Source organism: Passer domesticus, chromosome 30 (assembly GCF_036417665.1).
Source record: "Passer domesticus isolate bPasDom1 chromosome 30, bPasDom1.hap1, whole genome shotgun sequence".
Classification (NCBI taxonomy): Eukaryota; Metazoa; Chordata; class Aves; order Passeriformes; family Passeridae; genus Passer; species Passer domesticus.
Window position 1 is genome coordinate 2,959,397 of NC_087503.1, and position 26,012 is coordinate 2,985,408.

Sequence of the window (26,012 nt, forward strand, 5' to 3'; positions counted from 1 at the left end):
AGCCAGGGCACTCCCCTCTGCAGTTGGGGATGCTTTTGGCCTAGGAGTATTTTCCTGTTTCAGTCTGTAGCAAAGCACGAGTTGCGTTTTTTTGGGATGGGGGCGAATTGTGTGAATTTTTACTTCTTGTGTCAAAAGATATTTGAAGATGATGAGGACTGAGGTGATGTTTCATGGCAGGCATTCAGTTTCATCTGCTTCTTTGAGCAGTCAGGTTGTTGGGGTTTTCCTGGTGACACATCAAGTGAGGAGCAGCTGCAGCAAGTACAGGACTATTTGTAAATCTGCAGTGCTGAGCTGTTTTCGCCCTGGAGATGGAGGGCTTGGGACTGTGCAGTCTCCCTGCACCAAGGCTCCCAGGTGCTGGGCGTGTTGGTGCAAAGCCTGGAGGTGCAGTTCCCAAAGCTTCCAGTGTTCCCTGACCTTAAGGGAAATGTGCAGGGTTCTGAGTGGCAGCAGAGCTCAGGTTTGCAAAGGGTTTGAAGAGCATCTGGACAAACACCTTCAAGGGCAGGCCAGACATGGGCAGCAAAGGTGTCTCCAGGGCTGGGGAGACCGGGAGATCTACAGGCTTATCTAAAAAGTCTGGGCATTTCAGTAGACAGCAGACTCATAGACTCTGAATTAGGAATGCCATCCAGTGCAAAAACCTGTTGATTGTAAGTGGCAGCCCCTCAGGATGAGATGAGGCAGCTGTGCCTCGGCTCTAGGAATGATTAAACTTTCAGGAGCTGATTATTGGTGTGGTATTGGAGTAAATGTCACTGCTGGAGCAGACAAAGCTCCCCCCTTGCAACCCGGGACACTAGGGAATTTCATTTGCAAAGAAGACTTTATGAATTGTATGTACAAAGACTTTGCAGTAGAGTAGATAGAGATACCTGCATCCGCTGTGCCTGCATGCTTTTCCTTCCCCGATGTCCATAAATATCAGAGCCAGAGTTTGCCCCATTTTGCAGTAGTCTTTCAAAGGCCAGGGACAGTTTAAAGGATCTGGCTTTCCATGCTGGGACACTTTATTGTTGTTTTCTTGTGTTTTCTCAGCCGTGATTGAGTACATACATATGTGGCTGAGAAGGAACAGGGGGATTTGACCTGGTGTTTTCTGAATTCCTGAGAACTCCTTTCTAATTACGCTGATAGGATGGCTTTAAATGCAGCTCCATGATTTCCTAGGGAAGCAGCTTTCCAAATGTATGTTTGAAGTCCAGAATGAATTTCCAAGGTTGTTAATAAAGTGGGCAAAGTTCATGCCTTGAGAGTTGAAACACCTTCAGAACAGAAGATTCTGTTTGACTCGCAAAGGGGGAGACTGGGGTGAGAGGTCTGAAGGAGAACAAGACTGGCGCTTTCTCCCATTAATCATTGCAAGTGGATTTGCCAGCTCATGTGCTGATCAGCCCAGTGACTGGTTCTGCCTTTCACAAGGAAATGGGGGGAGAGTCTTTCCCTTCCCAGCCTTCTTGGAGGCTGGGATCAGGAGTAGCATTCCCTGAGAAGGATTGTGCTGTCCCCTGTGTGTCTCATGGCTCTGGGGCACAGCACACAGTGGACAGAACTGATCTGTCCACTGTCAGCATGCTGAGGATTTCAACATTGCTTTGCTGCTGGCCATGTGCCCTTGTGGGAAAGGCCCCGTTTCTGCAGGGAGTATAAACAGGGCCTGGAGTGTTAAGTCTCTTTTCTGTGTCTCTGTGTGAAAGGTGGAAGAACAACAGAGACTTGCTCCGTATTCTGGAGCAAGAGAGGCGGAGGAGGCAGGTGGCTCCAGAGGAGAAAGATCCATTCTTGGAGAAGACTCCCCTCTTTGCCAAGCCCTACAAGGTAATGGGAGAGGAGTGCAGGCTGGAAGGAGAGAAGGAAGGAGGCTTGGGGTGGGAGAGGAGAGTTGTGCCTTCTGCATGGGCTGTAGCAGCCTAGAGCCTGATTCCTGCAAACACGGCATCTTCCCGTCTGCTGCACTGAGCTTGCCTAACTGCCCTTGTGGGGATGCATGGTGATTCCATGAAGATGCTGAGCAATGTCTCTTGCTGAGCTGGATCTCTTGCTTGGGCTGTTTCTGACATTTCCCCCTCTCTGTTCTTGTGCTGCAGACAGATAAAGAAGATGAGCTCTCAAGGCGCATCAAGAACTTGCTGGGCGATGTGGACTCCAAGGTGCTCCTGAGCAATGAGTCCCCTCTGAATCCCAGATGGATCCCAAAAAAGCCCCAATCCAACTCCCAGGCCTCCAGTCACAGGCCAGCCTCCAGTAAGACAAATCCATGTGAGGACATATGGAGAGAATCCTCACCAGAATCACTGAGCACCAGACCTAAGCCTGAACAGAGCTACGGTGTCAGCAGTGAAGGTCTCTCAAATGGGAGGTCAGAAACCAAAGCTCCACAACCCGAAATCCTTCCTGAGCCTGTCAAGGTGAGTTCCATTGTTGGGGTCCTCTGTTGTTGCAGTCCCTCAAGGCCACGGGAGCAGCACACAGGCCCTGCCTGGTTTGTGGCTCAGCCTCCCCAGAGGTCAAAGGCACTTGGTTGCCAGGTGCAATTTGGGGTTTTGCCAGGCTGATCCATCAGCACTGGGATGTTGCTGTGCCCTATGGAATGTAGGAGCCCACAGTGCTGAAGCACAGCAGTTGGTGTAGGATGGCCATGGAGATGGTTTTCAAATTGTGTTTGGCTTTGGAATGAGAAGGAAGAGCTGGAGACTGCAGCCAGCTTTTCCTGGAAAAAGCTGTTGATCAGCTGCAAAGGACTGGAGGCAACATCATGTGGAAAACGGGAGGCAGCTGAGAGAAGCAGAGCACTGCAGGGCCTTGCCTTCTGCAGGAGCCATGCTTCATGCCAAAAAGATGAAGCAGCAGTGTGGATCTCCAGCCCTTGAAAGTGCAGAGTGCTGCAATCAGCCCTGAGGCTCCCAGCAATGGGCAGTGTTTTTCCTTGCTGCTTGCAAGCCCAGTTGAGGGAGTGTGAAGAAAGGAGCAGGGATGCTGCATCTTCCTTGGAGAGTGCAGTGAGGGAGGGGAAGGAGTGTTTTTCTCTCAGACAAAGTGTTTCTGAGGGAGGGCTGGAGTCCCTGCCAGCTTCTGCCATCAGCTGGACATGGACTCAGCTCTTTGGAGTAGCTCAAAGCCAACTTCTCTCCATAGTGTGTCTCTGAGCACCCCTGGAGAACCTCCACTGCTCCAAATTTGGCTGCTAAATCCATCACTTTGCCAAGCAAGGGAAGAGTGAGAAGTGGTAGTCGGGGATTTGCAAATCCTGCAGGGGCAACAAGTGGATGCCTAAAGTCAGCCAGAACTTGCATAAACTGTGGGGCATCATTCCAGAAACATCAGAAGTCAGTGTCTTGTCCAGACTGCTGTTGCCTTCAGAAGAATAAGGAGTCTCCTTTTGTTTGGGTGAATAAGAAATATTCCCCTTTCTCTAGAAATGGCTTAGAAGAATTGGGATCTATTATTTCTGGCTGTTTTTCTTTTAACTAAGGAAGCTTCTTGCAGAACTTTTTAAATGCTGAGGCAGCCTGTGCCTTTGAAGACAAAGTTTGTTGCTTGATAGTATAATAGTAGAATTCCATAAAGGGAGAAAACTGCACAGACATACTTACATCATCATAATCACAGTAATGATAAATAGCCGCAGCAGCAGCAGTAGTAGTAGTAGTAGTAGTAGTAGTAGTAGTAGTAGTAGTAGTAGTAGTAGTAGTAGCAGTAGTAGTAGCAGCAGCAGTAGTTTTCAAATGGAAAGAATATTTCCAGCCTGCCAGGTTCCAAAGAGATTTCCTTTTTTTCTCAGTTGGAGAAGAGATGACTTTGGGAATTTCAGCTGCTTTTCCGCTTGGCCTCCATTCTCAATTCCCCTTCAGATGGGCCTTTTGATCCTTAGTAGCACTGGATTATGAACGGAATTGCATGCCATTTCTAGAATTGTTGGTAACCAAATGCTGCTGTGTCCAGGTCAATTAGTAAAAAAGCCAAACAAACTCCTCCTGCCTCCCTCATTCTTGTTTCAGAAAAAGAAGCCCATTGATGTGCCATCCACTGCAAAAACGTTGAAGTTTGGTCTCTTCCATAATAGATCTCTGTATTTGCTCATGTTTTGCATACATGAAAGAAGTGGTTGGGGAAAAAATACATTGTTCAGCTCCTGCTGACTCAGTAGACGTTGCCCTCCCTGAAAGTGTGTTTTGGGCTGGGCTGAGGAGAAGTAGGGATAAAAGCTGGAGTTGTAAGATCAGCCTTCCTCTCAGTCTGTGAGCGTAACGCTGCCTAGAGCAGTTCAAGGACCAGACTGACAACTCATGCCAGGCAGCCAGAGCTGCTCCTCCCTCAAGCTGGGGGTTGCCTTTCCTGAGCTCCCCTTGTCCAAAGGCTCTGGACCTGCTGCCTCATGTCTGGGCTTCCAAATTTCCATTTGGGAAACAAAGGGCATCCAGCCCCATGCCTTCCTGAGAACCAGATGCCGTTGTGCCTCAGAGTGTTTCTGAGTGGGCCAATGTGGCAGCAAACTTCTCTTGCCTCTTTTCCATTGTTTTCAGTAGGCTCTGTATGGGTAGAGCTGTAACACGTTTGAGCCAGAGGAGGCAGAGGAATGGAAAATGGTTCAGGGACTCCTACTTGTGTTTCAGTTGTGATCTGCAATGTGATGTTTTTCTGGAACACTTGAAGCATGTCATTTGTGTGGAAGCACAAAGCCCATTTTATCTTGATTGTCAGCACAAGCATTATCTGAGAGTGTTAGCCAGAAGTGGGAGTGCTGAGAGTGCTGCTGACCAAGTGGCTTTTAGGTGGTGCCTACGCCAGGCACACAGACATGCCTTGAAATCATCCCCACTTGTTGCACTGTGCTGAGTTCCCTCAGCTAACCTTGCCTCCTCCTCTCCTCTCTGTTTTTGTGACCAAAACAGGTTGTGGAAAAGCCATCTTCTTCACTGGCTCCTCCAAGGTACAGTTGTGTCCCCATACTACCCTCTAGAACAAACCAACCACTTTTCATTTGAGGGGGAGAGGGAAGGGCTTCCTGGTTTCCCTTGAAGCTGCAGCCTTTGGTTTGATGCTGCTCAGAGCTGCTGTTGTTTATTGGTTTCATTCTTGTGAGGGTTTCAGGAAGGGTGCCATTAGAAATGAACAATCCAGGCATGCTGGAGTTGGCCTATGAACCAGACTTGTATTTCCCCTGGTGCTCCATTCTATTCTCCTCCTCACCCCCAGTGTGTCTGTAGATCCTCTGGTTTTGTATTGACCAAGAATCCATCCTGAAATTTGTTACCCTCTATTGGAAGTGTTTCTTTTGGGGGTTGGGGCTTTCAGAAAGGCACTGGGCCGTTTTGGTAGTTTTTATCAACTTGAGTTGGCTGAATGCAGCTTCATAATGTAGCAGTGAAATCTGTTTACATTCTTGTCTGGCTGGGTGGGTGTTGGAGGTTTTATTATTCCCAGAGTGGTTTTTCATATATGCTTTATTTTTGGAGCGTGGCGATGTATTCCTCTGGCCTTCATCCCTCTGCTCTGAGTGGCCAAACACAGAGTTCAGTTTTAGTTTTGAATGCTGCCATGTCAATGGAATAAGTAAGTAACCTTCCTCACTGCTGCTTCCTAATTTTGTCTCCTGGTGGCCTTGCAGAGCTCTCCAGTCCCAGCACAAGAGGGTGGCAGCAGCACAGCCCAGCAGCTCAGAGTCAGGGAGCACCAGGGAGTGCCACAGCTCCTCAGTGTCTGCACTTCCAAGAGCACCAGCACCTGAGGTGAATGCAAATCAAATGTAGAGGCTGCTCCCACAGCCCCTTGCCTCACCCTCTCTGCTGTCTGCGGGCAGTCAGGACAGGAGGCCTTAAATACTGTCACTCTTCAGGTGTCCCCTTGAGACCTCTGCAGCAGCATCAGACATTTCTTGCCCTCTGCTTCCTTTCTAGATTTTCTCCTTTATAAACCCTTCCTGGACTTCGGGTGCTAAACCAGGCAGTGTTCCCACTTGTCCTTTGGCATCATTGTCTAGCCCTTCTGGAGTTTTCATTCCAGGAAGAGTCCATTTAGGATCTGAGAGATGAAACTTGGAGTGAATATGCTGATGATCCTCCTCTGCAGTAGGGATCACTGACTGTGGCCCCTGAGTCACTGGTTTCTCTTCATGGTTGTTTTGGACAATGGCTCTGTAAGGGAAAAGTCCCATCTTTCATTTTCTGCTTGTTTCAGTTCTGTTGATATCATATTTCCTTCCTTCGACTTTCTCGGAAAGATGAACCTGTCTTTCATCGTACAGCCCTGCAGTGCTGAAGCCTGGAGAGGGAGGAGGAGGAAGATACAGTGAGGCTGCAGCCCTGCATCTATGGCCTGTGTGCTGGGTGTTCAATATGGGAGAGGTGATTGGGCAACAGGGCTGGGCTCCTTGGCTCTCAGATAATATCCCATGAGCTGTGCTGCATGCAGGAGAAAGATTCAGCCAGAGAAAGGATCTTGGCAAGGCTGATCAAGGGGGCCTTGGGATGAAAGGTCACCCCTCCCTGCTGTTTTGGGTGAAACAAGAGCTGTGGGGAGACTCGTGCCCTGCAGGGAACCTGACAGTGAAGAGGTCTAGAGCAGAAGAAACTCTGCTGTTCTTCCCTCCTCCTGCTTTGAAATCCACTGGAATTAAAGTCTTTGGCCTCAGTTATAGTGAACAGCCACACGCCAAATAGGATTTTTCCTGGCAAATCCCTGGACATCCCTTCAGAAAGCCATTTCCTCCAGGCCAGGAGTTTGGTGCATTCAGCGTCTAAGGCACATGTCACCTGCAGCTGGGAATTCCTTCTTGATGGCTTCTTTTCCTGGCAGCACTGAAACCTTGAGGCTTCCAGCTGGAACAGACAAGCAGAATGCAGTGCAGAGTGACTTAATCCACAGGGGATAACCATGCAGGGACTCACTTTGCCTTCACAGAGACACTGAACAGCTCTTTCTCCTCTTGCCCAAAGCAGAACCTTCGCTTCCTACGTCACCCCAGTCTCTTGAAGGCATTTTTCCAAAGGAGCTGTGAGAAGCCTTGAAAATTGTGCATCAGTGAAGCTCAGATGTATCTCTTGTGCTCCAGTGCCAGGTTTCACCTCTTCTCCCAGCACATGAACAAAGCTGTTTGTAAAGCCAACCTCCTTGTTCGTGTCTTTAGGAGCCCCTCAGCCCCAGCGGGAGCCTGGTATTGCCTGCACTGACAGACTGGGATGTGTCAGAGGCTTCATGGCAGGGCCAAGAATTAGGGAGTGTCAGTGTGCAGAAAGGAACAGGAATGTGACATCTTCCTTGGAGTGTGTTGAAAAAGGAGAGTCAAAACAATCCCAACCAAACAATAAAAAGGGCAATTCAAGCTGTGTTCCTCTGCAGTTTACAAAGTCTGGAGGCAAGAAGCAGAATTTGAGGACAACTTAAAGTCACTGCTATTCTCAGGAAATAGGATAATTTCTCCCTTGAAGCTGGCTGAAAACAGATGAGTAGTCTGCTCTATCTTGCATGAGCTCCATGTGTGGGTGCTTTTCTTGTGCCAGAAATGCTCACCAGAATCAAAGCAACCTTGCAGAGCTGGTCCATGAGCTGGGCTTAGTGTGAAGTTTGTGGTCTCTGCTTTAGTCCTTCAGAAAAGCTCCTGTGCCTGTAAGCCTGAACCCTTTTCTGTGTTCAAGTGCTGTGTGTAAGAAGTAGTAGGATGCCTTTCCAGGAGGCCAAGTGATGATGGTCAAGTGCTTTGCCAAGCAAAAGCTCAATCTTGGCAGGAGGAACCAGCCTGGAGCCAGCCCAAGTTACCTGAGTAGGAAGAGTGTTCTGAACTGGAAGCCAAGAACCAACTGCACCTTACAAGGGTTGCATTTCAATGAAGGTCGTTTGATTTTTGGGGTTTGTTTGGTTGGGGTTTTTTTTTGTTTTGTTTTTTACTTCAGAAAAATGAGTCTCGTATTATTTGGGTGAATGACAAATATTACTCCTTCTCTAGAACTGAACTGGGAATTTCTCTGGAATTGAAAACTATATTTTCTAACTGTTTTTCTTAACTAATGAAACTTTTTGCTCAACTCTTTCACTTGCAGTGGCTGCCTATGCCTTTGCAGGCAGAGCTTAGCTGCTACTTTACTAGGTAAAGGAAATTATATTCAGTAAAGGGAGGACGCTGCAGAAACATACTTTCTTAATAAGATGAATAAAAAGTCAGCGATGGAAAGGGTGTTTCCTGACTGCCAGGGAAGCCAGACAATGATCTTGCAGGAGGTGACTGGTGGTTTCAGCTCTTGCTGTGCCTGGTCTCTTTTCCTCAGTGCCCTTCAGATGAAACTGTTATTCCTTACTAGCATTTCATGATGAATGGACTTGCATGACATTTTTAGAGCTACTGGTCAGGAAATGTTGACTGAGTGCATGCTTGTTTGCTATCAATGAGGAAAATCCCCAAACAAACTGACAGTGCTTCCCTCTTTCTTGTTCCAGCCCATGGTGCACACTGCTGTGCAGTCCATTGAAGGGATATTGAAGGTGGGTACTCTTCAGTAGCAGATCTCCATGGGAAAGCCTGTACAGATCCATGGGGAGGTGGATCCCTCTGACTCTGGAAAGGGTAAAACTCCCTCTGTGTCCTGGGAGCTGCTTCTCTCCCTCTCTTTGCAGGAAATGTGCAGCCCCCTGCCCCCTCTTCTGCCCTCCCTTCAGTCACCTGAGAGAACAGAGACTTCCAAATTTCCTGTGCAGGCAAAGGTAACCCAGCCCACTTATTACGGGGCTTCCAATAAATGACAAGAGATCTTGCTGCTGAGCAGAAGTCCAGTTTTGGCAGAAGGAGCCTGCCTGGAGACCTGCCTGAGTTCCCTGACCATAAACAGTGTTGAGAGTTAGAAACCAAGCAGAAGCTGTACCTTGTGTGGGGCTGCATTATACCCAGGTGGTTTTGGTTTGTTTTTTTGTTAACTTCAGTAAAAGAAAGACTCTGATTTTATATGTCTAAATGACAAATATTCTTGTCTCTTGTGAACTGTCTTAGAAGAATTGGCAATTATTATTTCTAACTGCTTTAGTGTTTTTTTAAACTACTGAGGCTTTATGCACAAGTCTTACATGCAGCCTGTGCCTTTGCAGGCAAGGAACAACTGCTTCAACAGCAGCTTAGGGAAAGTGCAGTTTCATAAAGGGAGCAGATTACAAAAACATACTTTATTTAAACATTACAGATAATAAGGATATGGTAGTTATGATGATGGTGATAATGATAATAATAACTAAAACAATTATAATAATTTCAAAAATTAGTAATAGTAATAAAGATCAGTAGGAGGAGGAGCAGTAGTTTAGAGATGAAAGCAGTGCCCCCTGATTGCCAGATTGCAAAGGGAAGACAGACATCTCAGAGCAGGAAGAGTAAGAGGAGTTGACATTGCTGGGTTCAGCTCTGTCCATGCCTGGTCTCTGTTGTTAACTCTCCTTTAGATCAGCCTTTTTCATTCTTACTCTTACACATCTGCAATACATTTATGGAGCTGTTGGTAAGCAAAGGTTTGCTGAGTTCCTGCCAATTAGTAACAAACCCAAACAAACTCCTGCTGTTTCCCTCGTTCTTGTTTCAGGCAAAGAAGCCCTCTGATGTGCCACCAATTGAAGAAATTTTCACGGTAAGTGCTCTTAAATAGAAGATCTCTGTGTCTGCTAATGTTTCACATACATTAACAAACCGGGTGGGGGCAAAATCCGTTTTGAGAGCTGCTTCTCTCCCTCTCTTTCCAGGAAATGAGCAGCTCACTGCCAGCTCTCCTGTCCCATCTCCAGACGCCTCCAAGAGCAGAGACTTCCAAACTTCCATTGGCAACAAAGGTGACCCAGCCCATTTATGCCAGGCCTTCTGAGAAATGACAAGAGATCTTTCTGCTGAGCAGAAATTCAGCTCAGCTCTTTGGCAGCTCTTAGAGTGTTTTCAAAAGATTTATTCAAAAATGCGCATGCCCATAAGGTGCCATTAACACAGTTTTGATGTCAGTAGATGTGCTGTTTGACTCCATGCTAAGCTCCTTTGTCCTTTTATTCTAGGAATCCCAACCTGATGGATCTGCAGCACAGAAGCAGAGTAAGTAGACGTGCAAAGTAAACACAGTTCTTTGTGTGCTGTCAGGTAATTTTGTGTGTTCTCTGTAGCAGAGACCATCAAGTGTTCCTACTGGTGAAGCAGGGTGATTTCCTCTGCTTTGCTGAACAGGGATGGATTTAGGAATGGCTTAGGAAACTCTGACCATTCATTACCTTGAGCTCAAGGCAGCAGTTCAGCAGAGGACAAGCAATATTGAGTTAGCAAACTCCCATCTGGAGTGATGAACAATCTTGGTGGCAAAGCCCTCCCTAGAAGAAAGTGACTCTCTAATCTGGTGCTGAGAGACCACAGGGTAATATACGCTCTGAGGGAGGCATATAAATGCAACCTTTTCATTTCTGCTTTCCAGAGCAGGCTGGCACAGCTTCAGAAACATTGCCCAGTTCTCAGCCAAGAGCATTGTAAGTAACCAGGCTCTGTTCTCATCTCTGCTGGGCAGTTGCTTACAAGAACCTGGAATGCAAATCAGTTTGGGTTATTAGTAAATTTTTCTCAGCAAACTTGATTGCAGGGAATTTTCACCAACAGCAAAAATGTTGTTGTATGATGGATTCACTGAATTGCTTTGTTTTGAAAAGCACTTGAAGGTCATCAAGAGTTATATTATTAATCCAGCAATGCCGAGTGCACTAAACCATGTCATGACTACACTGGCTGTGATAAAAAGCAAAACATAACAAAAGTGAAGAAAAAACCTCTTAAGTCTTTGTGTACCAGACTGAAGTTTTTGTCTTCCTATAAGCTCTGTGGTGCTTAACATCTTGTCCCACTTGGTACTCGTCAACCTACTGATAATGCTGAGGCTGAGATAAATGCCAAGGGATACCAGCTGAATCGGATCATTCCTGGCTATGGTTTTGGTGCCTGGCAGGACAAGTAATGCTACAGCTACCTAAACTGTGTAGATCTACTGATGACATTGTCAAGTTCCTTTGTCGTGAAACTTTCTTCAATTACCCAAGTAGAGGTTTTCAAAAATGTGTTGTAGTTCTTTTATTTCAAAAGAAACACAAAGAAATATAGTATTTCACATGGACTTTTTAAGAACCTCACTTTATATGCTTATAATATAGCTAGCTGCAGAGTGGGATGAAGATAAAATTTCTATAAGCTATGGGAATTGTGTATGTTTGTCTGAATGGGTGTGAGTTTGAGATTTGATAATTTGCAAGCATTTTTTCATTCTGGTACTTTGTATTTTGAGCAAGGCCATGTAGTCCTCTGGCCTTCTCCCCTCTGCTCTCAGTGCCCAAACACAAGGTTCAGTTTTAGGTTTGAATGCTTCCATGTCAGTGGAATAGAAATAGAGTGGAATGGAATAGTGGAATGGAATGCTTCACCTCTGCTGCTTCCTAATTTTGTCTCCTGGTGGCCTTGCAGGGCTCTCCAGTCCCAGCACAAGAGGGTGGCAGCAGCACAGCCCAGCAGCTCGGAGTCAGGGAGCACCAGGGAGTGCCACAGCTCCTCAGTGTGTGACAGAGAGATCAGCTGCAGTGACAGTGAGGAGGACAACCTTCCAAGGGTGCTGGACCTGCCAGTGTGTGAGGTGAATTCAGGGACCATGGAGAGGCTGCTTCCACAGCCCCTTGCCCACTGCAGTGCCGTGTCTTAGGAAGGAAGCAGATGTGGTACTCTGTTACCAAATTCTGCCAGATTTGCCCTGGAAATACTGATGTGTAAGACCCCTCTCACTGCAATGAAGCTTCGTTATTTGCCACTGACTGGTTTATGGTTTTGTATTCCTCACATATCCATGCGTGGTGCTCAAGGAGCAAGTTTGTTGCCGGTTAGTTTAGAGTCATTTCTTCACAGGTCAAAGGCCAGACTTGATGACCTCTGGGCAAGAGTCCCTGGGCTCTGGTGAGCTGTGCTAGGACAGAAAGAGTCACAAAAGGCACCAGTCTTGAATCCTTCTTTTCTCTTTTGTTGGCAGCCTGAGCCATCAACTGCTAAAAAGTGGCGCCTTGACAACCTGGTGACCCAGAGAAAGCAAGGATTAGTGGCAAGAGAGGGTCCCAGGGAAATTGCCCGTGGGAATGGACGTGAGGAGGGTGCAAAGCAGGAGCAGGGCATCAGCAGCACTTCCTGCCAGCACCACTCCAAGGCAAGGGAGCCTCCTCCCAAGAGCTGTGGCCAAGTGGCTGAGGACACTCACAAGACCTCTGGCCAAACCACCAAGCATTTTCACAAGACCTCTGGCCGAGTGACTCAGGCTCCTCTGGAATCTCACGTTATGAGCACACACAGCTCTCTGAAGCCTCTTGTGCACACCAAGGAGGCCTTGCCCAGGAAGACAGTGGGTATCAAAAGGCCCAGCAAGCCCCTAGGGCATGACAAATGGAAAAAAGTCCGGAAACTGGAGAGTGAGCCTGGTCTTTTGCAGATCACAGACCAGTCTTGCAAGCACCAGCCCCGAGTCAAGAAAACAGAGGAGCTAAACTCAATCACTAAAAAAGCCCTGCAGCCGGCACTTCACAAGCCCTCTGAGGAGAGAAAGGACAAGGGCTCCCAGCAGGCCAAGGCCAAAGGCTTTTTGGATGCCAGGCTCCTGAGACATGCTCAGGAATGTGATGCCCTCATCCCCAGTAGCCACAGGCCTGGGGAATGGCACAGGGAGAAAGTGCCCTTGCCTCCTGGGGAGAAGAAGTTGTTCTTGCCTTCGAGGAAGGCAGACTTGAAGAGGAAAGCCATGAGGAGTCCTGAGGAGTCCCCTGGAAAGAAGAAGGTGAGAGGGGTCAGGGCAAGTAGGTTTGGACAATGAGCAAGGTGGTGCTTGAAAAACCCAAGTGGAGTTTCCCCTTCATAGGTTGGCAGTGGAGCCATGATGCTTCTCCTCTCAAAGGAGTTCCAGTGTGTTATTTTCAATGTTTTCAGCCAGAATCTATCAAAGTGAGCTGTATTGGTCTGTACTTTAGGTAAACTTTTATGACCTGAGTCAATTTTTTCCCTTTCTTTATTCTTCCTACTAGAAGGAAGACAAAGGGGACACTCCCAGGAAGAAAAAGGAATGAGACAAAACATTCCCAACCAAATAATTTTGGCTTTCAGCCAACAAAGGCTCCAATCAACTGAAGTGAGTATGCAGTGATGGGATGTAAGAAAGATGTGTAAATCTAAGTCTCTCTTCAGAAGGGTAGCATGAAGAACTGGATCTCCTGTCCAGACACTCCAGAGTTTGCTTCTAACATGGTGTGCCTTCTGCAACTTCAGCTGCTGCAGACTGGCCTTTGCATGCTGGAAGCTGCTGTTGGTTGGGGCTTTATGTAGAAATGATGAATGGGATGGGATTGATGTGGAGCATGTCTTAAATTATTTATTTTTTAGCATTACTCTTGTTGCATATTTATGACAATGAGAAAATGTTAGTAGTTTACATTTTTGGTAGTAGACAAAGAACTTAATGTTACAACTTACTTTAAAGGTTTTTTTGACTCATCACACAAAACAAAAGCATCTTGACAGTTGTTCTATCTAGCTGCTATAAGTACATGTATTTTTTGTTAAAAATATCTTTGCTTCTTTTGAGTATAATACTTGTTTGTAAGCTTTAAAGGACAATGCACAGAGCTCTATAATTAAGCTTAGAACTTCTTAATATCTTGCTAGATATACTTCTCTGTAGCTTAGGGACAAGTGTTAATATACAGAGCATTGTTTGATTTGTCTTAGTTGTCTACTACTTCTGTAATTTTTCTGATGATAAATCTTAGGGCCATTGCTTAGCTCTCATTGTAGTTTTATTGTCTCTGAGGTTTGCTTTTTGTAGCTTTCCCAAAACTCTGTGATTTTAAGAATTCCCACAGCAGCACCCAGTGCAGAAAGCAGCTCTGAAGGTGTAGGTGGGTCAGGGTAGGGAGCCTTTCCCTTCTGACATTCTCTGAAAGCACAGAGGTGTCGGGGCTGGTGATTGGCTGGGAGAAGGGCTGTTCCAATGGCATTAGGAATGGAAGAGCTTTGATTCTGGAATTCCTTCCTCCCTTTCCCTCAGGGAAAATGAGCAGCTGTCTTAGTCATGTGCTGGCCTTTGGAGTGGCAAGGGTGGGAGGTAGTTTTGGGCAGAGAGGGCTCTGGAGCAGGTCGGGGATGGTGCTGTGCTCTGTGTCAAATGGTCCTTGGTGCAGCATCAGCTGAGCCAAGGCAGAGCAGCTGGGGAGCACGTCTGCAGTGAGTAGGGACCAAAGCACGGGAAAAGTGGCTGCTGAAAGAGGTGAGAGGACTGTGCCATGCACAGCAGCGTCAGGCAAGAAGTGCAGCCTTACACCTGAGCCTTCTCACTGTGTTTAACTTCATTTCCTGCTCTTCTGATGCTGCAATCCATGAGCTGGGATTTTCTGCTTGGTGTGTTCTTGGAAACTTTGCAAAGCTGACTACAAATGGTGCAAATGAGCAGTGGTGAAACGAGGTTGAGAGCTACTTGGTGCTGCTTCTTGTTGCCAGAATTCCATGGACCCCCTGATTTCAGATGATCAGAGATGTGCTAGGCCACTCTGTTACTGAATGTGAAAGTCTCTGCCAATTCAAACTGCCTTTTACTTGAAGTCTCTCGTCTTTGAAATTGTTGTATTGCTGAAACAACACCATGAATGGCAGGATGTAGCCAAGCTTTTAAGAAATGCCTATATTCTATGTACATCAGAGTCATGAATTTGCTTCTCTTGTCCAGAGCATCAGAAGACTCATTCCAAACTGAGAGGGCAAATGTGTTGCTGTCACCACTGCCAGCCATGACTGCTGCACAACGTGCACCAAATTTGACCACGATGACCCAAACGTGACCCAGAGCTGCGACTGACAACCTGGAGCTGCCTGCGATGGACAACCCTGCCAGGAAGCAGGATGGATTCTTAGCCAAGCACAGGAAAGTGGAGGAAGACCCCGAGGAGCAATCCCAGGCCATCACCATTGGTATCCAGGAGGGCTGGTGGGAGTATTCCTGCAACCCAGGCGTGCTGTGTGATGCACTGCAGAAACATCCTCTCAGATAAGTGACCATTTCTGACTGTAGGCAGCTGCAACCAAAAGGAGTGTGTGTATAAAAAGGAGTGTGTTTATAAAAGAAATGGACTGCAATCTGGGCCTTAGGTTGTATATCATTCCAAGGAAATTACTGCATTTATGGGTTAAAAATTAGAATTTACTGGCTGTTTATAAAAAATTTGTCTGTTTAATGATGGCTTGTGGTATGGGGTCTATGATATTTGGGGGTGAGGGAGCATGTGTCAGTGTTCTGTCTTAGGCCAGGTTGTGCACAGTGCATTAGCTGCCTTCTAACTGCTTGCTTTTTCCTGATCATTTTCCTGCTTCCAGCCCTCACTGCACTCCCAGCTATTGAGCAAGGAAATCTGCTGATGAATTTCTCTGTTCTTGGGAGAAGTTGAATGGTGCAAAGCACTGTGAGCTGCCAGGTGAGAAGCCAAGGTGGCATTTCAGTTACTGGAGGGATTGCTGGGAAAGAAGGCAAAAGGGGGAGACCCAGTGCATAGAGTATGCGTGGGAGAAATGAACATTTTCTCTGGGAATTTAGGAAAGCCTGGCTTTGCAATTGCTTTAGGCATCTCTCTCTGAGCAGCTTTCTCTCGGTGGTTTTTCAGGGATCTGCAGGGCATGAGAAGAATCCTTTTCCAGTGCCTTCTGTGCCACATGAAGCCAAGACAAGAACACCTGAAGTTAGGACAGTAAGTGTTTGTTTTGCAGCCCTGCCTGTAGTTTCTGAGGACAGCAGCTAGGGCTGGCCCTGCAGCCACCCCGGCCTCTGCTTCCTCATGAGCACTTCTTTTGGGAGCAAGGAGAGAGGGAGGGATGGGGCAGAGCTGCCCTCTCAGGGAAGCACTTGCTGAGTCTCCTGGCTACAGCTGAACAGCACTTGAATTTTGACTCCTTGCTGGGCCTTGGATCAGTATTGGCCAGAAGGAATTCCTAGAGCTGCTGATCCGTTTTTGATTGTACACTTTAATCGTTACAAATGTTGTGTTGTCCTGTGGTACAAGCAGTGGGGAATACTGAAAAGCTGTAACCTGCCATCCCATGGGGCTTTGGCAGTGTCATTTTCCATAAAACACCAAGTTTTGTGGGCCCCTCTGGGCAAAGGGATGCATTGCCATGATCTGCTGGCAAACTTGCAAAAGAAAATAAACACGATGTGACTAGCTGAGTGGCTGGCAGGCTGTAAAAATCCTCTGCAGAAAGAGGCAGCTGCTGAAAGTCAAAAAGTCTTGCAGTTCCTCTTGTAGTAAAATCACTCCAGTCATTGATTGTGTTCTGCCAGGTGTGCCTGTTGGATGAATGCAACCAAATGTTTTCTCTCTTGCTCCTTTTATTCCAGAGTTTGCTGCTGAACAAAGCCCAGTGAGGGGACCAAGAGCCAGCCTGACCTCACATAGAGAATGATTCAGAACGTTCAGTGACCAAGTGCCTTAACTGGGTCTCCAGGATGTAAATAGTTCCAAGTTCTCTAGTCTATGGAAACCTTACAAACACTTTTGTTTTTTATTTACTGTTCAATGCAAAACACCTGCTTTTTTTTGTTTGTTTGTTTGTTTTGTTTTGTTTTAAATACAGTTGTATGTTCTTTTGGTTACTTTTGAGGGTAATGCTTTTCTATCTTGCAAAAGAAGGGATGGGCTGTGGTATCAGCCATTAAGATAAAACTGTGGGGAGAAGGATGGTGTAATAATCACTATAAAATAACTGGTGGTTTATGAAATAAAATAAAAAACCCCACAGCGTTATGTGTACTAAAACCAGTGGCCAAAAAGGCAGTGATCAGACTAAATGATAGAGATTCAAACAGGAAGGCAGCTGTCCCCAGAAATGTACATTCCAGGGGATTTCTCTCCTCTGACAGGAGGCATTTTGGTAAGCATCACCAGCAACCACAAACTAAGTGATAGAAATTCAAATAGCAGGGAGACACTGTCTCCAGAGACATATATTCCAATGTATATTCCAAGGGATTTTTCCTTTGACCAGATTCCAGCAGGAGGCATATTGATAAGCATCATCAGAAGTTTTCCCCAGGAAGCTTTTTACCTCACAGCATTCCAGGAATTATCCACCAGTTCCAGAAAACGTGATAATATGCTAAAGAAGAAACCCTTCCAGGGCACAAAGAACTGCATAAAAGGGACCCTCTGAGAAATGCTCTTTGGAAACCCATGGGGACTTTGGTGCAAAAGGGCCAAATCTTAAATCTCCCCAACTCTGATCACCCGGCTTAGAGTCAGTTTTAGCTTCTGTTTTATTCCAAATTTATACTTTGATAACTTAATAAATTTAATTAATTTAATTGGAGTAGTCATTTATAATAGTAGTATCCCAAAACAATTGTGATGACAGGAAAGAACATCTCCCTTTTCTACATCATTTCATGATGTAGGAACAGCTTAGCACTGTACTGAAATAAAGTTCCTCTTGGTTTTGTGGTTGCTCCAGCTGCCTGCCTGTGGTGACTCACACAGCCACATTTCCCAACAATCTTTTGGATACTGCCGTGAACAAAGACAAGACTCCCAGGGAAGTTCCTCCTGAAGTGGAAGAAAAGCAATTCTTATCTCTGAGGTCTAAGCATGTGGGGCATCTGCCTGCATCTGTCAGCCCCAGGCTTTGCAGAGCCCGGGCTGCAGAAACCCTCGGGGTTCACAAGCACTGACAGTGATTCTGGCAGCCAGCGCCGCCCTCCAGTGGGGGCTGTTTGAACTCCATTCTACAATGGCTTTCTTTTTTGGGCTTGACAAATGCATTTAGAGTGCATGGATGGGCATCTCACCCCATGACTCCATCTAAATTCCAGAAAATCCTTCTAAAATCTTCACAAACCATGACTTACCATTTTTTAGGAATTACTTGGAAAACATAAGGGCCTCTGTCAATACAGAAATATTGCTTCTAAATTTATAGACAGTTTTATGTCCCATGCAGTCATTTTGAAATGCTCTACAGAACTTGTGGATCAGCTATAACAGGAATCTCTTTAGTGAACCATGTGAGAGAAAAAGAAGTTAATTCTTTCACATACTGCACATTCAAACTATGATCTACCACAACTCACTCCAAATAGAAAAACTAGAAGGTAAGGTTAGAAATAGAAGCATTTTGCCATAACTTTTGCAGATCTTTAAAACACCATTAAGAGAAATCAGAATGTTGTCAGACTATAATCCCTGCAGATTTCTGCAAGTCCTTAGAGTATAAAAAAGAATAAAGTTCTTACAAATCTAAACATCCTCCAGCACCCTCAAAACATGAGGAGCTGTTCATCTCTAACCATGGAATTCATGCCGCAGTCTTCACATCATGGGGGTATACACAATTATGTCAATCTCCCTCAGAAAGAACTGGAGTCCTTTCAGGCATAGTTGATTTTAATAGATTATGTCATCATCTTACTTCTATCATTCATCTAGAAATCCCTGTGAAGTTTCAATCCAGGATTGCAAAGACAGCATTAATACAACATTGAGTTAGTGTGCTGAAGAAGTTCCAAACAACAAGTTACAGAAAGATTAACTTAGCTCCATTTTCTCTTTCTTTACTAGCAAGGGAAAGGGCTAGGACAAGAGGAAATAGCCTCCAGTGGTGCTGGAAAGACCAGGACATTTCTCCAGGAAAGCCTTTCAGGTTTCTTCTCTGCCCATAGCCCTGTAACCTCACTGTGCCACAGGGAACATCCCATGGAGACCGGGAAATGCACGGGATTTATGGAAAATGCAGACAATGGGCCTGCTCTGTGTCCCATGCAATTCCCAAGGGACACGGGGCTGCAGTGACACGCTGTCACCATCCGCTCATACAAGCGGGGCTCGTGATGGTTCATTAACTGATCTCAGAGTGCACAAACAACACCGAGGGGATTTCAGCATTCATCAACACAAATGCACCTTTTATTGAGTGCCCGCAGCAAATGCCATAGAAGGATTAGAAAAGAGATAAAGGGTAGAGAGAGAGAGAGAGAGAGAGAAGGCAGAATATTGCTACCAATAGAGAGACAAAATCCTCATGGTCCGGCTAATACATCCCTTTTGTCATGTGAGGAAGAATCTCAGAACACCTGGTTAACTCAAGGTTCTAGTATAGTCCATTCCTAAGGAGGGAACAGCTCCTGAAATCACTGAGGGGGAACAGATCCAATAAAGAAGAAGTCTATTGAAATCACTGAGGGGAAAAGAAGGTACAGCCAGTCTGTGTCCTCAGCAGTAGGCGACAACCATTGTCTTCTTGGTCCAATGGCCACACCTGCAGGCAAGCATCTCACTTTTGGTCAGGTCGGCTCCCCCACACACCTCCCCCATGTTAGGGGTTTCAGTCTCAGTCCTTGGCAGGGGGGAGCTTCTCCATAGAGAGATTTCATGTCTCAGTCCTTGAGAGAGAGGCTTCTCCCATCTCAGTCTGTATGTCACGGTGGTTGGGAAGTAGAGGATGGCTCTTGTGTGAGGGGAGGGACCACCAAAGGTTACCCTAGCAAAGTCCAACCAGGCCAAGAGGTGGAGAAATGCTCAAGCTATTGTCACCAAACAGGTGCCAGTGTACAGGGCATGTCGCCTCCTTGGCAGGCCCTGCCAGAAGCAGGCATTGTGGAGACAGCTGTGAACAATCGCTTGGCAGGCCAGAACTCTGCTCAGGGGCCTCAGGATTATTTGGCCTTCATCCACCACTGGCAGCCCACAATTCCCATCAGGGTCCTCAGGCTCCCCATGTCTGTCCTTGAGAGGGTCGTGAGGCAAAGGAAGGGAACTCCAGACTGTCTCTCACACATGCTGTTATAAGTTTGGTCCTATCGGTTTTGGGGAAAGAATGGGGAGTTGTTTGTTGTGAGGAGAAAAGGTGTCCAGGACTTGGTGGGGACAGGAGGTGGACGAGGCGAGGAGTGATTGGGCCAGGGCACCAAGCAATCATTCGACGCCCTGAAGAAATGATTGGCCCAGAATGAACCTGGCTAAAGACCTATCAGAGTGCCTAAATTCCCCCAATCAGTGCATGGATCCAAACCCCACCAATCCTGGACCAAAGGGAGTTATAAAAGGGGGGGTTTTTGTTTGGGCATGGTTCTTTCTGGTTCGTGGGCAGTGGGATTAATTCACGCGGAAATAAACCCAACATGTTCGCAGCACGTTGTTATTTTTTTTGAGCTGTTGTGAGGGGGTCCAAGCTTATCTTGGACCCTCCGTTCCTTCCGGCTTGTTTTTCAATAAACGAGAGCCTTTTTCATCTTTTTTTTTGAAATCTGGCCTCGTACATTCATTACACTGTGCTGGAAATGGAGTATTGAGACATGTCTAAAAAGACACACAGTCTCAAGAAAAAAGGGACTTTTTGATAAAATAACAGAGAATAATAACTATTTAGGGCTGTTTTAAAAAGAATGTGAATTCTAGCTGAGTAATGAACTTGAACAGCACTTAATTGAAGAACAAGACACAATGCCTTTCTGCCTAATGCCTAAATCTAAACTGTGTTATTGAAAGCATTATTATGAATTGTAGTTCCTCTACAGGTTAAAGGACCAATTGAAGTCCTGAGGCCTCAGCACCAGGCCCTGTCTGAGGCCTGAACAACAGGCCCTGAGCCAAAGCTGACCTCTAAATAAATTTTCCCACCAAATGTTATATTTGTATCTACTCAGTAATGAATCACTATGAGCAGTATGATCTCTGTATGTGTTCATTGGTAAAACATGGCTATACCTTTCTGTATTTAAAAATCAGACAAGGCCCCATCTGGCCTTGTTTGGGACTGAATGGTCAAAGTCAGCTCCCTTGGTTCCTCCTGGGGCCCTGGCCAGGCTTTGGGAGGAACCCAAGAGGAGGATGAAAGCAGATGTTCCTGCACTAGAAGTGCTGTCAGTTTGTTCATTCAGCACTGTCAGAGCTGGGCCCTCTCACAGCAAGGTTGGAGCCTCAGCTGTGGCTGGAGGCACCTGCAGGAATTCCCAGTGTCCAGGAGTGGCTCTGCAGCCCTTGGCTGTGACAGCTTCCCCCTGCTGCTGTGTGGATCTGGGAGATGGCACAGCCTGAGGGGAACTGGTGCTGGATCTTTCTTAATCACTGCAGACAATCTGTGGTGGTCATGGTTGCGTGCATTGCTGAGCTGCTCCTTTTGTAATTATTTCCTAATGATTATGTGCTTTGCTGAGCTTCTCCTTTTGTAAATTCTTGCAGACATACATTATATAAACTACACAATTCCATTACTTGGTGTTTGTGTCCTTGGTGCTGACCCCGCCCAGTGGCAAATCTGACCCAGTGGGTTCCATCAAACCAAAGGGGAACTTGTGACACTGCAGGGCCTCCTGTAACCAGGAGACCATGGTGACCCTGTGGGGCTTAATGGAACCAAGGGGCCATTGTGACACTGCGGGGCTTAATCCAACCCCAGAGGCCATACTGACACTGTAGGGACTCATACGGACCAGGCCCCATTGTTTTCCACTTCCTGGCACTGCCCAGTTCAGCCTTTCCTGCCCCTGCCCCAGCCCAGCAGTGCAGCAGAGTCAGGTCTGGCCCTGCAGCAGGAACTGCAGGCACTGGAGGTCAGGGACAGCCACTCTGGGTCTGGAATGCTCAGCAGATGCTCAGCTCGGGCAGCTCCTGCAGCCCCAGGGCCAGCCCCGCTGCCCAGCCCAGCAGCAGAGCTGGCCCCGGGGTGCCTCAGGCAGCTGCTGCTGGCCCAGGGACAGGGCAGCCTCTTGCCAGGGCTCCTCTGCACACCCACGGGCTCCTGCTCTGCTCCTGGCCCGTGCCAGCTGCCCCCAGAGCCTTTGCCAGGGGAACACGTCTGTGCTGGCCCCAGCAGCCATTGCTGCAGCCCCTGCCCTGCTGCCCAGAGCCCCGAGCTGGGGCTGCTGCTCTGCAGAGCACGGGGGCTGTGCTGCCCGGGGCCCTGGGCTGCCTCTGCTGGGCTCTGCTGCTCAGCCTGGCACACAGAGGCAGCTGATGGTGCTCCCTGCACTCACCCCCTCCCACACAGGCTCTGCGGGGCCATGCAGGGGGCTCAGAGGTGCCTGCCTTGTGCCAGGGCTGCCAGAGGGGCTTGGGGCTGCCCTGGATCCTCCTGGGGGAGTTCCCTGAGGCTCAGACCAGGCAGTGCCCAGACTCCTTTCCCCGGGCCTGCTGTGTCTCTGGGCTGCAGAGCTCTCCTGGCTCACAGCAGACATTCAGTCCTTGATCTCGGGGTGACCCCAGCCTGGCCAGGCCTGTGCCCAGTGAGCTCCACTCCCTGCTGGTCCCTGGCACACCCTGTCCCTGCAGGTCCCCTGTGTTCTCCTGGCAGCTCCCAAGGCCCTCCAGACAAACCTTCTCCTGCCATCAGCCCTGGCACAAGCTGCAGAGCCCCAGCAGGAAGGTTCAGCACAGACCATTCAGCATCTGATGGGCACTGGCCACCAACAAGCAAAACCTGACCCAGACCTGAGTCCCCTGGAGGCTCCAGTGAGACCCTGATCTCATCCCACTGAGCCCTGGGAGAACAAGGAACACGAGGAGCCTCCTGAGAGTCCTGAGAGTGACTCTGGAGGGGAGCAAAGCCTTCCTGCCCTGCGCTCAGGAGATGCCCTGTGCTGGTGGAGCTGCTGTGCTGGAGCCCAGCTGTGTCCCAGCAGTGCCCATGGCCTGTCCCTGCCTGAGGGCACAGCACGGACACGCAGCAGGACAGTGACCAAGCTGCCAGAGCACTCCGGCCTCGCACCCACAGCAGGGCTGGGAAGGGGAGTGTGGAGCTGGGAGGAGCAGATGTGGAAAGAGGAAGGGCCATTGTCCCTGGCTGTGCTGCTGTGCTGGGAGCCCCTTCCCTCCACCTCTGCTCACAGGCACTGCCCCTGCAGAGCCAGAGAAGGGCTGAGGAAATGCCTTGGACACACAAGCCAGGGCAGCCATTGGTTTTTATTCAAATGCACAGGGAACGAACCTCCTGAGGGTCTTTGCATTACAAAAGAAAAGTGGATGTTCATGTAGAAATGCTCTGAGTAGTACTACAGTATTTTATAAAAAACATAACACTGGAAAAAAGAATAAGAAAAGGTCGCAATGAAAAAATGGACAAAGAGGGACAAAAGGCTAAGATGGTCAAGAGTTACATTCTGAAGGTTCTGAGCAGAAAAAAGAGTTTATTTTTTCTGAAAAAATAGAGTAATTATATTCCTGAGGGAATCCTTGAGCTCCTGGTTCCTCAGACTGTAGATGAGGGGGTTCAGGGCTGGAGGCACCACCGAGTACAGAACTGACAGTGACAGATCCAGGGATGGGGAGGACATGGAGGCAGGCTTCAGGTGAGCAAAGATAACAGTGCTGACAAACAGGGAGACCACAGTCAGGTGAGGGAGGCAGGTGGAAAAGGCTTTGTGCCGTCCCTGCTCAGAGGGAATCCTCAGCACAGCCCTGAAGATCTGCACATAGGAGAAAACAATGAACACAAAACAGCCAAATACCAAAGAGGCACTAACTGCACTGAGCCCCAGTTCCCTGAGGTAGGATTTGGAGCAGGAGAGCTTGAGGATCTGGGAGATTTCACAGAAGAACTGGCCCAGGACATTGCCCTGGCACAGAGGCAGGGAAAATGTATTGGTCGTGTGTATGAGAGCAGTGAGAAAGGCACTGGCCCAGGCAGCTGCTGCCATGTGGGCACAAGCTCTGCTGCCCAGGAGGGTCCTGTAGTGCAGGGGTTTGCAGATGGACACGTAGCGGTCGTAGCACATGATGGTCAGGAGGGAAAGTTCTGCGGAGATGAAGAACAGAAAGAAAAAGAGCTGTGCAGCACATCCTGTGTAGGAGATGTTCCTGGTGTCCCAGAGGGAATTGTGCATGGCTTTGGGGACAGTGGTGCAGATGGAGCCCAGGTCGCTGAGGGCCAGGTTGAGCAGGAAGAAGAACATGGGCGTGTGCAGGTGGTGGCCGCAGGCTACGGCGCTGATGATGAGGCCGTTGCCCAGGAGGGCAGCCAGGGAGATGCCCAGCAAGAGGCAGAAGTGCAGGAGCTGCAGCTGCCGCGTGTCTGCCAATGCCAGCAGGAGGAAGTGGCTGATGGAGCTGCTGTTGGACATTTGCTGGGGCTGCACGTGGGGACCTGTTCATGGAGAAAGGACAGTGACAAGTCAGGAGAGGCTGCTTTGAGCCAAACCTGGGCCATCCCCTCTAGTCTGCCTTGCTGGGACTCACCCACCCTTGTTCCTGCTCTGGGCAAACCTTCACCCAGGTCCCTGCCTGAGCTCCATTTCTGCTGGCTGAGTGTGCCAGGAACAGCCAGGCCTCTGCATGGAGCCATCCCTGCCCCACAGCCCTGGGTTTGTGGCCATGGGGCAGAGGGACAAGACTGGATATTCAGGATTTGTCAGGGGAATCACTTCTAATGCAGAAAGGATTGGTAGCATCTGCACTCCAAGGTATACAGGACATGGATAACAGGGAACAGATGTTGGGAATTGTTTTTCTACCCACACATCATTCCTGGCTCTCTGAGGTCAGAAATCCCCAGCATTCCTGCTGCACTCAGAGTTTGCCACTGAGAGATGGGAGAGACAAAGGATTCCCTGTGGCTCAGGGAAGGTGAGGGGCTGGATGGGCTTGTTCCCAGCTTCCCTGGCTTTGCACCTTTGGCTGCAATCAGAGCACAGTCACACTCCAGGCTCACCCTAGCATAAACCAGACCCTGCCCAGAACAGTGGGATCCCTGAATGTCTCACCCTCTCTCAAGGTCTCTGGGCAAGGTTTCAGCACCCCCTTGTGCCAAGGACACTCACGGCTCCCTTGGCAAACCCAGCAGCATTTCCTCAGCTGTGGCAGCTCTGCCCTTCCCCGTGGGACATTCAGGGAACTGCCAGAGGCTCTGGCACAGATTTGCACCCAGGAGGGCAGCTCAGAGCTTGGAAGGGCACAGCAAGGAGATCCCCGGCTGTGCCCATGATGGGATCTCAGGGAGGGGGCTCAGCTCATTCCCCTTTCCCATGGACTGCTTTGCCCACAGCCCCACAGGTCCCAGGGAATCTTGGACATCCCATTCCCATGGACAGCCCTGCCTGGCAGGAATGCCAAGGGCAGTGCCTGACTCAGCTGCTGCAAATGCCAGAGCCTCCCTGAGAGCAGCAGATAACAGTGACAATATCAGGGCAGGGCAGAAACAAGAGAAGATGCTGTGGTGCTGTGCCTGAGAGGGCAGGGCAGAGACAGCCGGGCACTCAGCACAGTGTCCCCATGCCCAGCTGTGCCCGGCACCTCCCACACACCAACAGTGCCTTCCTGCCCCAGCACTGCTCTGTTCAGCCCCCTCTCCTTGCCTCAGCATCTCCCTGGGCCTGGACATTCCCTCCTGAGAGGAGCCTTGTCCCTGCCAGCGCTCACAGAGCCCATCCCACCCTGTGTGCCCTGGCCCCGGCCCTACAGAAACCTGCCTGTGTGCAGGGCCCTGGCTGGGGCAGGCTGTGTGTGCAGGTGGGCAAGGGCAGCTCAGGAGAGCCCTGCTGGGCCCTGCAGAGGTGATGCTGCTGCTGTCCAGGGCTGAGGAGTGGCTGAGGGCCCTTTGGGAGGCTCCCAGCAGAGAGACTGACCACCCAAAGGTACAGTTCTGGATCTCTGTAAATGTTCAAACATTCCTTTGATGATCCTGTGTGTCTCATTCAACTCAGAATGTTCTGTGATTCTGGGATTAAAATTCCTGTTCTGCCTCCCTCATCTCCCTCTTGTCTATAATCTAAAGAGTACCACCCCCCCACTCCTGCAACAGTGTTGGAACAGTAAGGTAGTAACAGACATTTATTGGAAGCTTCCATGTGTCCCACTGGGGATGGGGCACACCCGGGCCCTGATTTCAACAATTTATTAAGGTAGATTAATTAGGGTATTTAACAGGAACATCCAATAGCAGATTGAGTTGCCCCAGTTGCACACCCCTGGGTCAACCCATTGGAGTCCAAGGGCTTCTTTGCATTCACTTTTTGTTGTGACTGCTCACT

At 48.4% G+C, this 26,012-nt stretch overlaps 2 protein-coding genes across 2 annotated transcripts in view; one reads left to right on the forward strand and one right to left on the reverse strand.

The window, feature by feature from the left end:
- The window catches only part of LOC135287569 (zinc finger protein 271-like), a 351,290-nt gene that overhangs the window by 297,680 nt on the left and 27,598 nt on the right, over positions 1–26,012 (forward strand). The window lies entirely within an intron of this gene.
- On the reverse strand, positions 23,099–24,125 carry LOC135287604 (olfactory receptor 14J1-like). Its single transcript, XM_064400882.1, has one exon. It carries the CDS (start codon positions 24,105–24,107, stop codon positions 23,175–23,177), a length of 933 nt encoding a protein of 310 aa, XP_064256952.1. The 5' UTR covers positions 24,108–24,125; the 3' UTR covers positions 23,099–23,174.

Excerpts from the sequence above, each read along its gene's own strand:
- LOC135287604 (XM_064400882.1), bottom strand. The coding sequence starts at position 24,107 with ATGTCCAACAGCAGCTCCATCAGCCACTTCCTCCTGCTGGCATTGGCA.